Source organism: Lissotriton helveticus, chromosome 4_1 (genome assembly GCF_964261635.1).
Source record: "Lissotriton helveticus chromosome 4_1, aLisHel1.1, whole genome shotgun sequence".
NCBI classification, from domain to species: domain Eukaryota; kingdom Metazoa; phylum Chordata; class Amphibia; order Caudata; family Salamandridae; genus Lissotriton; species Lissotriton helveticus.
The window spans coordinates 2,064,507,453-2,064,526,144 of NC_136063.1; the positions used below are offsets into that span (position 1 = coordinate 2,064,507,453).

At 40.9% G+C, this 18,692-nt stretch overlaps 1 protein-coding gene across 3 annotated transcripts in view; it reads left to right on the forward strand.

Annotated features, from left to right (window-relative positions):
• The window catches only part of GRIA3 (glutamate ionotropic receptor AMPA type subunit 3), a 1,208,798-nt gene that overhangs the window by 1,032,484 nt on the left and 157,622 nt on the right, over positions 1-18,692 (forward strand). For 2 of the 3 annotated variants that reach the window (XR_013610694.1, XM_078688743.1), the window contains exons 13-14: positions 10,839-11,086; positions 11,645-11,759. Coding sequence is in view for 2 of the 3 variants with exons in the window: in XM_078688743.1 (XP_078544869.1) it covers positions 10,839-11,086; positions 11,645-11,759 (363 nt within the window). In the remaining variant the exon portion in view is untranslated. The remainder of the gene's footprint in view (positions 1-10,838; positions 11,087-11,644; positions 11,760-18,692) is intronic. The other variant, XM_078688742.1, reaches the window with a different exon arrangement.

Below are 18,692 nucleotides of genomic sequence, written 5' to 3' on the forward strand. Positions count from 1 at the left end.
TAATTACATGAGGAACCTCCACCCTTCTACATAAAGAGCAACTTAGGGAATGATGTGAGAAATGACCCACCCCCCCTCTCCATCCTCTGCGGTCGGAGCCCTTAACTCACCATTACCCAAAGCTGCCCATTTCCGCACAAATGCCTATGGCGTTCCCTTGCATAGTCACAGGATGATGTAGCAATGATGCCACCCAAGGGGTGACCTCTGCTACAGGACATGTTCGGTGGGTCTTGGAACATTAATCAAGGGCATTGGATATCCCCTCATTTGCATAACGACTGCCGCCATGTATTTAGGGGCAATGCTTTAAGTGGGCTGGTGCTGTCCGGTACTGAGTACCTGCATTTCCTTAATATGAAAGGCTGAGTACCTGCACTTTTCAGCACTGCAGCAATGCATTTAATGGAAGAGTACCAGCACTTCTCCAACCCAAACAGGCACTGTCAATAGCAAGTACCATCACTTATCTGCTTCCATTTAAAGCACTGAATAGGTGGCCATCGCATCAAAGAATGTGAAGCACTCCAGAAACACACTCGAATTCACAGAAAGGGCAGTGGTTGTAATGGTGAAAAACATTTTTAGTAAAGCTTGTCTTTTAAATATGTTATATTCGTTTCACATCCATCGACATCAAAAGCAGCCATAGTTTTGTTGGCAGATGCTTGGGAACATCACCTATATGAAGAGTATACACAGAAACAACTCGAATTGACTTGTTATCAATAGAATGTACAAGGACTCGAGTTTCACATGAGACTGTGCAAAGCTGTAGAGGTTTATCCTGTGCTACCATCATAAAGGTTTTTTTAAAATATGCTGGAAACGTGGCAAAGAACACTTTTAGTAGGACAATTCTCTCACTGAAAAAATATCTTGTTGGTCATGTGTTTTGCTAAAAAAAACTTTATGGTAGATTTTGCAACTTTTTAGCAACATTGAATTCATTTCACATGCTGACCTATAACAAAAAATCTAGGCTTAACTAGAAAGGAACATCTAGCTAACTTTCTGATGTTCACTTCTAGCACGTCCTTACTCATTCCATGTGAAGTTCAGCGCCCGCAATCCGAGACACTGAAGATCCGCCATGCTAATCTGTGAATGCTGATTGGTAAAAACTGCATAGATTGGCAGATGCTGTAGTTTACCTTCTCACATGCTGATTGTGCTAAGTATTCTTACCAAAGATGTCTTCATGTCTATTACACAAGTCAACGCCGACAATGGGTTAACTATTGGTTGATAGTGCCATCAGCAGATGAACAGTGGCTGCTAACATGGGCAAGAGATTATAGCTTGAGCTGAACTCTGCACTACTTGAAAGAGTATGAAATATACAATGGACAGAGAAAAACATCACAATTATGGAAACCAAACAAACTGTTCTTTTACATTGGCAGAGAAGTGTGTACAGCCCAAGTCTTACAGAAAAGGTGGTACGGTAACACTATGTTATAATCTTAGTACAGCCGTGCTAAAAGCAGGATAACATTTGCCCAACATTATAACAAACTGCTGGACTTGCTTGAAGTACATTTTCATCAAGACTGCCCAAGTTCTCTCAAAGACCCTGCACGGATGGAGTGGCCCCAGAGAACTCATCAAGGCCATGACCAAAGGGTGGCTTAGCAGGGTAGGGAGGCACCTCAAAGGCACTCATCCCTTTGCAGCTATCATCAGACTTCCCACCAGAGATTTAGGTTAAAATTAAACGTTTTGGAGGTAAAAAGACCAAATGGGCCAGTTGACTTCAGACCCATGCATAAAGGCATCAGTTTGTGTAATCCTTCTCCTCCTAAGGTTTACTGCCAGAGAAATGCAATTGCCACCTAAACAAGTAAGCAACATTTGTACTCCAATAATCCCCGCCTGGCTTTGCAGTAGTATCTTCTCAGCTTCACACCTGCAGTTCTTTTTGCAGTGAATTAAATATTTCAGTTCATATTAATAACCCGTAATGATAATCATAGTAAATAGCATGGCTCACAATATACCTTGAAGTGGCAGATATTTCATTTCAATAGATGTATATTGATTGTCTGCTGTATTATGAATAATTATGTAGGAAGATAACGGTCAGGGGAGACCACTTGGGTCCTCGTGTAGTCTAGGCTACTAAAGTATTTTAGACAGCGTTAGTCAGGTAGAAGTAATGTAGTCCAGGCGGGACTGGATATGCAATATATGCTGGGACACAAGGTTTGGTATAACATCACATTTATTAACAGCATAAACGGAGTATCATAGTGCAATTTTGATAATAGTTCTGGTGTTCAAACAGAAAGTGAAAGTGCGTGAAGTGAGGAGTGTTCGTGACACTAAAATTTAAATCGCATTGATAACAACAATACTCAAAACTCCAAATTAATTAGTTGCAGTTGCAGTAATGGAGTTTTGGTTGTAAAGATCGACGGCGTTTGGATATCATGAATGTGAGATCATCATCAGGACGAGACAAGTGTGTTCAGGTAGAATTTATGCAGATTGATACGTGCTGAAAACCGGAAATTCAGAGGTACAGACTGTGCAATTGAATTGCGAGCGGGAGAATTTTGAAGGCCACGGGGGCAATAGCTGACGGAGAAGCCTGTGAATGCTCGGGTGTGTGGTCGGAGTGCAGCAAGAAGGAGAGTACATTTTGTGATTAACCTGCTGGCGAGGAGTGACAGGTCTCCGTGGTTTGTGATCAAATCACAGAGTGCCAAACCGGGGCAGATGAATGAGAGTTAAACAACGCACTCATGGGCTTCTCCATCAGCTGTGGCCCCCGTGGCCTTGAAAATTCTCCCACTCGCAATTCAATTGCTCAGCCTGTACCTCCGAATTCCCTGTGTTCAGCATGTATCAATCTGCATAAATTCTACCCGCTCACACTTGTCTCGTCCTGATGATGATCTCACATTCATGAGATCGAAACGCCGTCGACTTTTACAACCAAAACTCCATTACTGCAACTAATTAATTTGGAGTTTTGCATATTGTTGTTGTCAATGTGGTTTAAATTTTAATGTCACGAACACCCCTCACTTCACGCACTTTCACTTTCTGTGTGAGCACCTGAACTATTCTCAAAAATTACACTATGATACTCCGGTAATGCTGTTAATAAATGTGATGTCATACCAAACCTTGTGTCCCTGCATATATTGCATAACCAGTCCCGCCTGGACTACATTACTTTGTTCTACCTGACTAAAGCTGTCTGAAATACTTTAGCAGCCTAGACTACACGAGGACCCAAGTGGCCTCCCCCTGACTGGTGTCTTCCTACATAGGTATCCACCCCTGGTTACACTACTGGGGTTTCCTTGTTCTTCAAAATATATATACTATTGAATAATGACAGACACTGTGGGCATGATTTACAGAGAACGTTTTTAAACTTACAACTTATACCTATAAATGAAAGCAATTTACACATGCTTAAATTACACCCTAGTTCCATAATTTTAAATACTGGCATAAGTCAGAAATTCAGAATTTGTACCCGTTTTTTGACAAAGCTTCTAAGGAACTCACATGTTCAATATTTAAAGTAACAATGGTTTGGGTAGATGCACAGCAAGCTTAATAGTTTTTTTCTTTGGGTTAACCAATTCTGTTAAATTTAGCGGTGCTCAACACGGTGGCGTCGAGGGTCCTACGACGTCGAATTTAATATTAACAATTGTGAGACTAGAGGGCCTCTAGTCTCATCCCTTGATAGGCACTCGCATTCTTGATGTTTCTTAGGTAAAGAAAACAACTTCCATTCAATGTTCATTTGTAATTCATTCCATTTATGTTAGTGTTATTTTTGTAGAATTCATTCAACTTTCTTCATGATCAAAAATTCAACTTAAAAATCAGGCACTGTCATTTTTCACATATCCAATGCATTTCGAGCATTGATGGCATGCTCTTCATCAGGGAATAGACACTAGGAGCAATCATATAAACAACTATTAATAAAAAATTAATTAAAAAATAGTAAACAATTTATGACATAACTATTCAACGTCGACTAGCTATCGTGCAGTTAAAGAATATAAAATACAAGATGCAAGTGCAGAATCATGCGTTTCTATCGAGCAGTGGCGTGTTAAAAAATTCTCAACGTGCGTCGTATGTGTTAAGATCAAACACCGGGGGTTGGAAAAAGTATAATAATTTGCTTACATGCCCTTCGTTATCTTTTTGTCCAAGAATCTAAGGGAAAGGAGTAGACAAGGGGGGGTTTCTGTCAATGCCTGTGGGCTAAGCGACAATCCGTGATACTTTTAAGTATCGGTGTTCGTGAACACTAACCTGGTGGGTAACGAATAGACGAGAGCTGTCCGGAACTCATCTCTGAGAAACGCCGGTGAAGCAATGGCTTCCCGCGTTTACTAAGTTCAAAAGTTTGGGTGTCACGTGGTGTGTCCCGTGAGATGGGAGTAGAAAAAAGACTAAGTGAATCGTCTGTGGGGACCGAAGTGGAGTTCTAAATCTTAGGTGCTGTCTGTACTCGATATCACTTCGTGTTAATCGACTTGAATGGATGGTAGGGATTGGGTATTTAAGTGTTTTAAAAAAAGTGAAAGATAGTGAAAAATAAAAAATGATGAAAAATTATATCTGTGAGTCCTAGGATCGAACTGGACTGGTGGCGGTTATGGGATACATCGTGCTTGATTCATGTAGCTATGATAGAAATGGAACTAAAGCAGGTGAATTTGAGAACTATAGTGTCATGATCATAGGGACATACACAATAACATCAAGATCAGTATACAGAGCAAATTGTTCACAGATAACAAGAAAATTCAATTCTCTCGTTAATCCCCATCGGATTTTGGGTGGATAATTTATAAATCCAGTAATTCTCACGCCTCAGGAGAAATTTGTTGTTGTCTCTCCCTTCTTCTTTTAGTACCGTCTCAAGAACAATAAACTTCATTTGAGAGACATTATGTTGTTTTTCTGTGAAGTGTGCTGAAAGAGCTGACTTCATGTTTTTAAGTCTGCTATTGGACTTGTGTTCGGTTAGACGTATTTTGATACGTCGCTCAGTTTTTCCAATATACATCTTCCCGCATGGGCACTTTATCCCATATATCAGGTTGCTGCTGTCACATGTTGCGTTCACTCTGAGTTTAATGGGATTGCCTTGACTTGGGTGATTCACAGTGGAACCCCTGATGATATTGTTGCAATGCCCACAATTTAGGCAAGGTTTAGTTCCCATGTATGTGATACTTTCCTTTGGTTTACTTTGTAGGATTTCTCCCAAGTTTTTCGCTCTGGTGTATGCGAATAAAGGTGGTTGACTGAATGCATTTTTGAAATCTGGTTCGAGGTTCAGGATTGTCCAATGTTTCATTATGGTTTGTTTGAATTTTTTACTGCTAGTAGAATACTTTGAGACCACTACTATCCGTGGTTGTTCAGGCTTTACCGTTGGTGTCAGCAGTTTAGATCTGTCTGAATCCTCAATTCTCTTTTTGGTTTCTTGTACTAAGGTTTTTGGGTAACCTCTCTTCAGGAATTTGTTAGACATCTCATTGAGTCTTAGGTTAAGAATGGTTTTGTCTGAAGCAATTCTTTTGACTCTTGCCATCTGGGAGTATGGTAAATTCCGTATCAAATTGGGTTCGTGAAAACTAGAGTGTAGTAACATATTATTCCTGTCGGTGGGTTTAACGTACAGGTCAGTGATGAATCCATTTTGGGTTACAGTCATTTTTACATCTAAAAAATTAACCGATGTATCCGAGATATCCCAAGTTAATTGAATTCGATGGAATTGAATTTATTGAGTGCCATTCTCAATGTCTCTTCGGTATCTGTCCATATGATGAAAAAATCATCTATGTAGCGTAATATCATTCTCAAGTGATTGGTCCATCCAATATCTTTCAGTATGTGTTGTGTTTCATACCAGTGCATAAAGGTATTGGCATACACAGGTGCAGCCGAATTGCCCATAGCCATCCCGGTAAGTTGTTGATACCATTCGTCATTCACTCGGAAGTAACTATGATAAAGGGTAAAACACATGAGCTCCGTAAGAAACAGTTGAAAGTCTTGGTCTAAATCCGTGTTCAACAAAGCTGATTCCATAGCTTCAATACCCATATCATGGGGTATGCTTGTGTATAAACTGCAAACGTCTGCAGTACATAGGATCCCTTTCTCTGTTGGATTGAGTGTAATCTGTTGTAGTTTTAGCAGAAATTGTGATGTGTCTTTAACGTACGTTTGAGTGGATTGTACTGATGGTTGGAGATATCTGTCAATCAGTTGTCCTATCGGCTGGTGTATGCTTCCCCTAGTCCGATTGCAATCGTCATTATGAATACTTCAATGTATAAAGACAAAGTGATGGAACATGTCAAGGACAAGACAACGTACAACAAATTGGAATCTAATCCAACTCAGGAATACTCAAAAATTTTGAGGCATATCATTGACCAAGCATGTAAACAGGGAACCATCACGGAAAGGACCAAAAACTTTCTGATAACCACCAATCCTAGAAGTTCGACTTTAAGAATGGTACCCAAAATCCACAAAAACCTCAATGATCCACCTATGCGGCCGATAGTTTCTACTAGGGGAAGCATACACCAACCGATAGGACAACTGATTGAATTACTGGATTTATAAATTATCCACCCAAAATCCGATGGGGATTAACGAGAGAATTGAGTTTTCTTGTTATCTGTGAACAATTTGCTCTGTGTACTGATCTTGATGTTATTGTGTATGTCCCTATGATCATGACACTATAGTTCTCAAATTCACCTGCTTTAGTTCCATTTCTATCATAGCTACATGAATCAAGCACGATGTATCCCATAACCGCCACCAGTCCAGTTCGATCCTAGGACTCACAGATATAATTTTTCATCATTTTTTATTTTTCACTATCTTTCACTTTTTTTAAAACACTTAAATACCCAATCCCTACCATCCATTCAAGTCGATTAACACGAAGTGATATCGAGTACAGACAGCACCTAAGATTTAGAACTCCACTTCGGTCCCCACAGACGATTCACTTAGTCTTTTTTCTACTCCCATCTCACGGGACACACCACGTGACACCCAAACTTTTGAACTTAGTAAACGCGGGAAGCCATTGCTTCACCGGCGTTTCTCGTCTATTCGTTACCCACCAGGTTAGTGTTCACGAACACCGATACTTAAAAGTATCACGGATTGTCGCTTTGCCCACAGGCATTGACAGAAACCCCCCCTTGTCTACTCCTTTCCCTTAGATTCTTGGACAAAAAGATAACGAAGGGCATGTAAGCAAATTATTATACTTTTTCCAACCCCCGGTGTTTGATCTTAACACATACCACGCACGTTGAGAATTTTTTAACACGCCACTGCTCGATAGCAACGCATGATTCTGCACTTGCATCTTGTATTTTATATTCTTTAACTGCACGATAGCTAGTCGACGTTGAATAGTTATGTCATAAATTGTTTACTATTTTTTCATTAATTTTTTATTAATAGTTGTTTATATGATTGCTCCTAGTGTCTATTCCCTGATGAAGAGCATGCCATCAATGCTCGAAATGCATTGGATATGTGAAAAATGACAGTGCCTGATTTTTAAGTTGAATTTTTGATCATGAAGAAAGTTGAATGAATTCTACAAAAATAACACTAAAATAAATGGAATGAATTACAAATGAACATTGAATGGAAGTTGTTTTCTTTACCTAAGAAACATCAAGAATGCGAGGGCCTATCAAGGGATGAGACTAGAGGCCCTCTAGTCTCACAATTGTCAATATTTAAAGTAATCATTGTACCAGCTCCCACTATATGAAGACATTACATAAGTATACTTTTATGTTGAATATGGGTGAGGAACTGCATATTTATGTCTGGTTTAAATTAAAGTTCAATTCCTAATAAGTTTGTTTATAAAAGTGAGATTTCTGGTTATTTGGCGCATTGTAATTGTTACTTTAGTCCTGTGGTTGTAATTTGGGAATCCCCAGAGGTGTGCACGTAGAACAGTTAGGGAAATCCAACATAAGTGAGGTGTACACCCAGAGCAAACTCACTCAGATGTAACTTTTTGGGACTTTGCTAAAAGGTTCGAGTACATTTTCCATGTTTACCTGCACACCTGTATTACAAGCTAAAAGTAAAGACTCCTCTGCTGCAGAAGCATCCATTTACCCACTATTCGCAGGGGGTGGGAGAAGAAAGGCCAGATTAGAAGAACATGTTTTAACCGCATCGCTGCAGCGGCTATTCCACCGCAGCGCTAAGGGGGCGGGGTGGCCGCGTGGCGGGCGCATGCTGGTGACGGAACCACTCCGTCACCAGCCACGGTTGGGCTGTGTTCATGATGGAGCGGTTCCGTCATGGCCCCGCCCGCTCAATGGAACGCCCAGCGCAGGCGCGGAATCCGCGCCGCGCAGGCGCGGCAAGCGGGCCATGACGGAATCGCTCCGTCATCAGCACAGCTCAACCGCAGCTGATGACGGAGCGGTTCCGTCATCAGCATCGAAAGGGTTAACATGAGCAAAGAAAGAAATTCCAAAGGGTTTTCTGAACATGAGTAAAATAAATCCTAAACTTCCTATACTTACACGTGTCAATCAATCAATCAATCAGTATTTGTAAAGCCCACTAATCGCCATGGGGATATCTAAGCGCTGCATGGGGGTAGCTATTCGAATATCCAAGTCTTGAGGCCACTCCTGAATTTGGCGAGGGAGGAGGAGGTTCAGAGATAGATGGGGAGGTCGTCCCAATCCTTGGCAGCGAGGTGGGAGAAGGCGCGTCCTCTGGCTCAAGTACAATGAATTCGGGGGACGTTGTTGAGGGCCAGGAAGGAGGGCCACATGTGTCTGTTGGGGTGGTGGGAGGTCAGGCAGTTGTTCAGATATTCGGGTCCAGTGTTGTCGAGGGCTTTGTAGCCATGCATGAGCAGTTTGAAGTGGCATCTCTTCTTCATGGGGAGCCAGTGCTGGTTGCAGAGGTGGGGGGGGGGTAATGTGGGCTCGCCCTGGCAGTTTGAGGATGATTCTTGCCGCTGTGTTTTGGATGGTTTAAAGGCGTTTGAGGAGGAGGGTGGTGCTCCCGGCGTACAGGGCATCCCATAGTCAAGTCGACGAGTGATGAAGATTTGTGTGACTGTTCTCCCGGCGTCTGTTCCGTTTACTACTTATGCAAATTTAGGACAATGCAAATACCTGCAGGTGTCTTTTTGTAGTGAATTCGATAATACAGGACTGTTCCCATGGCAGTCACAAGTTGGCCTTGTTTTGGACTGATGGTGTATTGAAAATCCCCTACAGACATAACTTCAGTAACTTCCAGGAGTCAATAGGGTATGCCTGTTTTTATCAATGTGGCTCTGTGCCATATGTGTTCATTCTTAATTCGAAAAGGAGCTTGACATCAGTTTTATGAGCTTTGATCTTTCTATTCCAAACAGGGGCACCCCGTTTTTCATAGGAACCGTGGTGATTTTGTAATTGTTCCGTGGGTTCAATTATGCATCATTTTACATATGTATAAACTTAGCTCTTCTGTCATGTCTGTGTCCCGGCCCTCAAGAGAATAGACACATGAATGGTTTGGAAAAAATGAACTGCAGCTGAGTCAGAGTTCTTTTTGTTTTGACATGCATGCCCGAGTTGAGTCTGTATAAGTAAGTGCTTCAAGTAGTGTGCCGCGGGCCAGTGTTCTAAGTGCACTGAAATTGAATCGCTTGTTTATAAAAGGAGATGACACAAAACGTATATTTCACAAGAGAGTTTGGAAGGTACATTTACAACTGTAAAAGAAGAAACGAGGCCATCTTTGCAAGTTAACCATTGTTCTGGCCTGGTATTTGGGGAATCCTTGCTTCAACATTCCAAATGTTATTGGTCAACATTTTGATGCCTATTGCCACTAACACTTGGAGTCATACTCAGAATTCAGGAAATTAGTGAGTAGCACTCATAAGATTGTTGAGGATAGATCATGAATTATGTGCATCCTCCAATGATGAAGGAAATCTTTTAGATCGGAAAAGTGGACCACTTTGGATCGGAGTCATCTGTTCAATCACTTGCCATGGCCTGCAGGCGGCAGTGCGTATTAACTGTGAAAATTAGTGCACTAAGTTGGCTTTGGGACGCGTACACCTTTTTCTCTGCTTCATGATTGTCTGTTTTTATTTTTTTGCATGATCCTGCCCAATGTGAATGTAGTTGCACCGCCTTCATGTGCAGTAGTCACTTTTTTGTGAGTTTCAGATGGTATATTATTTCAGAGTTTATAGTATTGGCACTTTTTATGAGTGCCCCTGTGGGGGATGCATTATTTATACCTATGGCGCGTTCAGAATTTACTGTGTGCACCTATTGCTAGTATTCCCCACAAAATGGGTCCTAACAAGCAAATGATGCTTTCTGAACTCAAGTCTGCATATCCCAGTATTTTTCAGGTCATTTCACCCTGGTAAATTTCCTCATGTTTTTATGCTAAAATTAATTCAGGGTGCAGTGTTTATCAGACCCTGGAGTTACTAGGGGCAATAAACTCTACACCACTTGTAAACATAGTCCCTTTGCAGACTTTGCTCAAGGATTGTTAAAAACCCAGACATCGAGGAAATGGTCTCCAAACTGCTTGATATTTGTGGTTAGTGTGCAGATATTGCACTGTCCTCAAATGTAGTGTGTGAAATGCAATGCCATTTTAGAATATACATACCGTAAAACATACACAATGCTTCTTCACATATACCTGCAGCAGGAATGCATGAGTTATCAAAATAAAATGTGTTGACAACCTTCATAAATGTTGATGATGTTACCCTGATATTCTTTGTGCCCCTTTCTTAGAGATCGAAAATAGCTGTGTATGAGAAAATGTGGTCCTACATGAAATCGGCAGAGCCATCCGTGTTTACCAAAACGACTGATGACGGCGTGGCCAGAGTGCGCAAGTCGAAGGGGAAGTTCGCCTTCCTGCTCGAGTCGACCATGAATGAGTACATCGAACAGCGAAAGCCCTGCGACACAATGAAAGTTGGTGGAAACCTGGACTCCAAGGGCTATGGTGTGGCAACTCCAAAAGGCTCCACATTAAGGTGGGTGGAATAATATAACAATAACCCCTGTTGTTATAGTATTCCACCTACCCTGATGTAGTGTGTTTGTCAGTTTCTTTCTTGTGGATGTCTTGAGGTAACACAGTTTAAACTCTTGAGTATTCCCCAAGTTTAAAGAATCGGTAATTTATCGTTATATTTATACTTTTCTTAATGCATCCAGTTTTTTAAATGTTTTATCTATGTGTTGTCCTTTCTGACTGTTTGTCTGGCTTTTAGTTTAACAATTTTAATGGCTTTTTCAATGTAAATGTTTAAAGCCGCCTTTAATTGACGATATTTTAATTGCATGCTGTGGTGTTCCTGTTACCTTTTCGTGTCAAAGACAATGTCCCCACCCCGCACACTTCAGTTTTTTTAATATCCGCTATATGCCACCGCCCAATTATTTAACCCTGTTCTCGCTGTGCAAACCTTTCCGCTAGCCCCACATTTTGTGAAAATTAGCCAATTTGTCCTCTTGTGCTCTTTTTTATACGTTACAATTTCTCAAGCATCAACTGCATATTCTTACAAGTTATGTTTTATCGTTTCAAGAAATGCTGTTAACCTGGCAGTATTAAAACTGAATGAGCAAGGCCTCTTGGACAAATTGAAAAACAAATGGTGGTACGACAAAGGAGAGTGCGGCAGCGGGGGAGGTGACTCCAAGGTCAGCCTCAATGTCACCACAATCGGGTACCTTAGTCACGAGTAATCGGCAAGGCTGTTATTTTGCTATCCTACAATGAGTATATGGTGCATTTGGAAACCTCTCTCAAGTCGTGACAAATACGTGTCAAACACTTGTGACAGTAGCTTTTAAATTTCACTCTCGAATTTGTATCACCAACAAGTTTGATCCTACATGGGACCCTTATTCAGCTAACAGATCTGTCAGGCTCCAATAGTGTTCTTGTTTTTTATCTGTAAACATAGAGCTGCCCTTCAAGGGTTGGTTCATTTTTAACTGAGCAATGAAGACGCATTGGCAAAGAAGTCGAAATCACACCCACTCCAGTCGCGATTTTTTTATTTTTATGGAATAAGTCATCCATTTTGTTATCCATTGTTCAGTAGTCAGTTGCATGTTGCGACTTGTTTTGGCAAAAAAGTAACTTGCTTCTGACTACTGAAAGAAAACCCAAGTGGAAAGGAAACGTATTCTTGCATGAAGATAATTTGCAGTTTTGGGCACAGTGCTCACAGATTATGCAGTCATTTTTTTGCTGCTAAAATACGTTTTAGGGCAAAACAAATGGTGTAGAATCTAGGGGCAGAAAGTGCTTTTTTATTCTTTTGTAGAACATATACAGTCATCCCCATCGTGTCCCTGCACGTTTTTGCACCTTCCACTGCGTCATTGCACTTGGGGCGGCTTTTTATGAAACCGTCTCCAAAAATGGCGCACTGGAATGTCCAAAAAAAGTGCAACGCAAAACACAAGTTTGCATGATGAAGCGGACGCTCGAGTAGAACATCTATTTGATTTTATCAACTGAGTGGCTCTCCCATGCTCTCCAGTCAACGATGACTCAGAAGTGTTGTTCATCCCTAAAATGGACGCCATTTCTGGGTCATAGTTCACGGCAGAGCTTGGGAGCTACCGGCTCTAGGCTTTTATTGGCATTCTGGTGTGTCCTTCTAAAACCTGTTCTTTTCAGCATTTTCCATTACAGAGGCTCCATTTTGTCTCCACTCTTTGAGGCGCTTGTTGTAATTCTATGGTTCTACTTGGCTGACTACTGTTGAAAAGCTAATTTGTTGCCATCAGTGAAGTAGGAGGATAGAAATGGAAGAACATATTTACGGTGAGCAAGAGCTATACAGTAGTAAAGAAATCAGAAGAAGGCAAAACTAGAAAGGTAAGTAATCTATTGTCTAAGCTAAAGCAAGCAGAGGACAGAGAACTTATTTGCTGTACCTGCAAAATGCTGAATTCTAATGGTCTATTATGCCTGGAGATTGTATGTTTTGTAAATAACTCTCTCTCTATATATATATATACCAGCAATATGAAATCAGAGGCATGGTCCACATTGTGAGAGAGAATGCTTAACATTTGCAATAATTTTGAATTAAGTTCTTGTATTTACAACTCATGTGTTTAGATTTCGAGCAAACACACAATAGTAGTCACACAAATTACTATGCAGTGCTACTTTTTGCATACATTGGATTCGCACAAGACAATGCAACATTTATAGGCAATATTGTGGGAAATGAGCATGTTGCAAAATCCATGAGTGAGCTTTCCATTAAACCCATTTAAATTCCTGCTTGCACATGTCTAGCAAGTAAGAGGTCTTGTTCATACTGTGTGAAATACATAAAACTATGTGGGGCTGGTTGGTGGGACTAAGTTGGTTGCACAGCTCCACTGCCTAAGTAAAGTATAGAGTTGCACCGAGATTGTTACTTTGCCTGCTTCCACAGAGTAGCATGCAGAGCGTGCATGGTCCAGCTACTTAAACGTCTGAGGGGGGATACAGATTGATAGACCTCTGTCCATCATTCACTTTTACTATCTGCCCAAAAGGAAGAGGGCTCCGGATGCTAAAATGCGAGGAGGAATGTGGGACGGGACACCACTGACTACTCATTTGACTGTAGCAGTTTCAATTAAGAAAGAGGAAGGAGTCCACCTTGGACAACTTCCACTTTACTCCTTCTTAGGGCTAATCTTGGGCATGTAGGCTAACAAACACATTTGCAACAATTAATGCATGCTACCCTACCACACTCCTGTAAGAAATATCCCACATTGCTAATTGACTGTAGTAGCTCACTAAAAAGCGTTCAATAATGATTGTCCTATCAATGGGGCTGATTCACAGAACTAACATGACAAAATCCTAAACTTACTACTTTTGGTATTCACAGAAGGCATTTAGTAGTCTTAAATTAGGATTTTGTCTAAAATTAGGATTTTGTCCTAAATTAAGATTTTGTCTTAAATTAGGATTTTGTCCTAAATTAAGATTTTGTCTTAAATTAGGATTTTGTCTTAAATTAGGATTTTGTCTTAAATTAGGATTGTGTTTTAAATTAGGATTTTGTCTTAAATTAGGATTTTATCTTAAATTAAACTTAAGACAAACTTAAGTTAAACTTAAGTTTAATTTAAGACATAATCCTAGTGTAAGACAAAATCCTAATTTAAGACAAAATCCGAATTTAAGACTACTAAATGCCTTCTGTGAATACCAAAAGTAGTACATTTAGGATTTTGTTGTAAGTTAGTTCTGTGAATCGGGCCCAATGTCTTTATCATGAACCAAACTAGTTCTGTACCTGTGCATTACCAGCTTCCATCCCTCTTTGTGCATTTGTAAATTCATAGCCATTCATTATAAGGGGCCTGGTGTGTTCTGTCCCTTGCACGGATCTCTGTTTTCATAGGGATCTGAATTACAAGTGATGAGGGGTTTATTGCACTTGTTAATTGCCTATTGTGATAGCATTTGCAATCTCTCAGATATGTCTCCGCCAGAACAAATGTGCCAAAATATATGGGGTGTGTGGGGCTGTAATTGCTGAACTATGTGGATTTTGGTGCAGAAAGCACAACATCCTAATTGTATTCTAATTATGCAGAAAAAACTTTGAATAAGTGTTTTATCGTACTCGTCTATACCAAACCCCAGGATTTAGACTTTTACTGTGTGTGATAAATATCGCAACATCCTTTGGAGGCATTGGTAATTAGGGCCTTACGATATCTACCTCACAATATAAAAACTGTGGCTTTGTTTTTCTCTATCATTCAAATGGATTACATTTAAAAAAAAATCACACATACATAATAAATACACATTTTAATGGGCTTAATGCGAGAGTAATCAGTGACTTTGTCCATTATCAGGGGTGAAAGTTGACTTCAACTCAATAGGTGAATTTCATCAAGGTCTTACATCATACACCTTGTTCTAAATCTGCAAGTTGAAATCAACTAAGCAAGAAAAGTATTTGAGATTAGCACGTTGGATCAAGGGAGAGGTGTGGCGCCCCGGCCAGGGCGACTGACGCTGGAATCTGGGGACCACGGTTCGATCCCCGGCTCCGGCGGCAGGTTAGCCCAGCACCATGTGACTCTGGGCAATAGCTCACTTAATCTTCCCGACGGCCCCCAGCGCCTAGAGACCCTTACGGGTGATTGTGCGCTTTACAAATGTGGACTTTACTTTTACTTTATCAATTTGAAATTATTTGTACAGATATTGAAATTCAATCTATGGTTTTGCTTTGACACAAATTTCCATAAATCATATACTTGTAATGTTCTGCAGATAACTAATTTTCCAGGTGATCCTCTGATTTTGAAAATTAAGATCAGACTGCTTTAGTTTTATCCCTGAAAGTTTTCATTAATATGGTTAGTGTAACATTTGTTAGACACACAACACTTTGTGTAACGTAGACATCAGGCACCCTTATTGAAATTTTCAAGTTATCAACTATGAATGGTGTACATTAAGATGAATCTATGCCTGTCTTTTTTTAGTTTGTTTGTACTCACAAAAGAATGTTCCCAAAAATGCTTTGCTCCTAATACGTAAATGAAGACTGTATTTACGTTGGTGTTTTATTTCCATGCAACTGGAATCAAAGAGTCCATGCAAACCGTATCTGTTATGTGGCAATTTCATAGGAACTCCACTTTTTAGTTAAGTGTTGCTGATGATTGTTAAAGCCATTATTGGATGCAGTTAGCTTTACATTTTGATTCAGTAATTAATGGGCGAGCAGCCAGTAGGCACTAATATTCCTGCCCCAGTTTTTCTTTCCTGCTTAGGATCTGTTTGCCAGACCTTATGTGATCACCAGCATGAAAGAGCTTGAAGAAGCACAACTCAGAAAGGGGCTTTGGCTGCCGTTCCATTCAAATTAGTTACCATGGTTTGGATTTACTAAGGGCCTTTGTTGCCCATGCATCACGCCAGGTAACACAAGCCCTAATGTGGAATTTACTATGCCACGCAAAGCCACCTTGTGTGACTCTGCATTGTTTAGTAAATCTAAGGTAATGCAAGGCAGCGCATTTCGCTGCCTTGTGTTAGCTTGCAGCAGGATGGCGTTCCATGGGTGGAGAGTGGGCGTACCCATGCATCCACCGATTAATTTTTGCACATTCTGAGATTTACAAGGAGTTGTAAACCTGGGAACGCATCAAAATGGTATGCCTCCCTGACCCAGGCATAACAAGGAGAAATATCTTTATTTCTCCTCGTTACAACCTTTTTCTGTGTGATGCCCATTCCGGCACAAAAACAATCCTGCCTGTAACCTAGACACCATTGCACTATGCGCTATGGCAAGAATGCCTGCACTGCCGTTAGGCAGGACACAGTGTGCCAGCACAAAGAGGCAGCAGAAATGCACCATATCATTGTAAATATGGGTAATTTCTGATATCTCCCTTTCACATAAAGCAGCACAGCTTGTGTGAAATGTTAGTAAATGTGGCCAATGTGTGCTGCTGCTGAGAAGAGCGCTTGTTGCACTATTTGATCATAGGGAGTTTTGATTACCTAACATGGTCACTGCATTCAAACGTAATGAAACAGTGGTTTGTTTCGTCTTGCAACCTCATCTTGTCCAGTCAGGCTATTCCTATATTTAATATAGTTATTTATTGAACATTGTGGTGTAAGTCAGGTGTAGTCAGTCTCTTTCTTCATTTCTAATGTGTTATGTGTCATTTGCTCCGTACACTCTGGAAAGACATATGTATCACGGGCAGACCATGCCATGTATTACAATGAAGGAAGCAGCCTGCTCTGCTGCTACCAACGTCAGGGCCCACATTCCTTCCTGAACCATGGACCTGAACTATGCGTAAGGGGCTTGGAATAACTGTTGCCATGTAGGGGGTCGTGATGCCAATTCCTTGATGTCTGGGGGGACCTCTCCAATGCAGCGTTGCCCTTCCAAGAAAGTGCTACGCAGGCCTGGTGTGGGATCTCCCCATGGAGTGGAATCTGGTCCAATAACTGAAACTCTATCCTTCCTGCTGTACCATGAGCTGTCTCGCTTCTGGATTGGAGTATGATGTCCCGCATCAGGGTCCGCACTCTTTCCTCACCTGCTTACACTTGGGCTTAAATGAGGTGTAGGGGCCAGGGAGCTACTTGTATGTTTGTGTTCCCCAAAATACCATGACAGCTACACAGTGAAATTGTAGGTTATTAGTTGAATACAAGATCCTGTTAGAGTCGTCAGTCCAGCCACCTCCGCCAGTTCCTTCGTCTCCCCATTCCATATTCCAATATACCATCATCGCATTCTGAATCTCAGAATGGAATGACCTAGGACATGACACATCTCCCCTCTTTAAAAGAAAGCAACTCTTAATATCAAATACAATCTAAAATAACATTAACAACTTATTGCATTACACATACATTTGACAATTATACACTTTCAAAGGCCACATTATACCTGTAGAACTCCTAGGAACAGTGAGCAACCAATTAAGATCTGTTGTACCTCACAACATAATGTTCCCACCTTTTAGGGTGCTATCACAAATGTCCGGGTCTGGATACTCTTTCCCTATTTACGGACAAAGTTAATTCTTTTTAGATTCCTCACTTCCTCTGACCCCTACCCTACATCTCTGTCACTTTTAGCATTTTCTCTACATTTAGCTAATTTGCTAAAATGCCAAACTTTACCATCATCTAACTTGGCAGAATTATTATAACTATCCACCACTCTGTATGGCCCAAATGTAAGAGTGTGCAGTTTCTTAGATGAAAAGATAATCTGGCAGATCTGTGGAATGAGCTCCAATAGGAGCAAGTGCCCTCACACACACCGAGAGGTATCATGCTACATTATCTGGGCATGCTTCTCGTCCGGCCGGCACTGCGATGCCCGACGGCCACCCGCGAAGGGGCTCTTTGCCAAAGATCTTTTTGTTAACCGTCTGATGAGTGTGTGTGTGTGGGGTGTAGAAAGCAGTGTGGTGAAAAGGAAGATTAAAATAAGTTTAGTGATGCTCGGTTTAGATACATTTTACTAGTGGAGCTTACTAACCTACTTCCGACCAGTATTGCTTGTGTGGGATGCAATGGTCCCAAAGAGCAGTCTGGATTAGTTTCTAAAAAGTGAGATTGTCATGTTTCTTGCCTACTCTAACCCTCAAGGGGGTCAATTGGCGATTCCCCAGAACCGAACTACAATTACCTACACTACAGCTTGACTGATTCTTGAGGCAGAGCTGGGGTTGGTGTGCAGACGCACGCCACACCATGAAGTAGTTAGCGAGTGTCCTGGTCACTCCTCCTTGCTTCCTTGAGACCGTAATTGACTACTAAATGGGCCAGTTCAATTAACAAGGTAGAATCTTAATTTGTTACTTAAGTTGCAACTGATTACTTCACTTATCAGTATATTTTGAAGAATCAGTCACACTGTAGTGTAGGTAATTGTTGTTCGGTCCTGATGAATTGCCACTAGACCCCTTGGTGGTTAGAGTAGGCAAGAAACATGCTGACCTCACTTTTTAGAAACCAATCACGACTGCTCTTTAGGACCATTGCATTCCACACAAGCAATACTGGTTTTAATTAGGTTAGTAAACTTCACTAGTAAAAGTTAT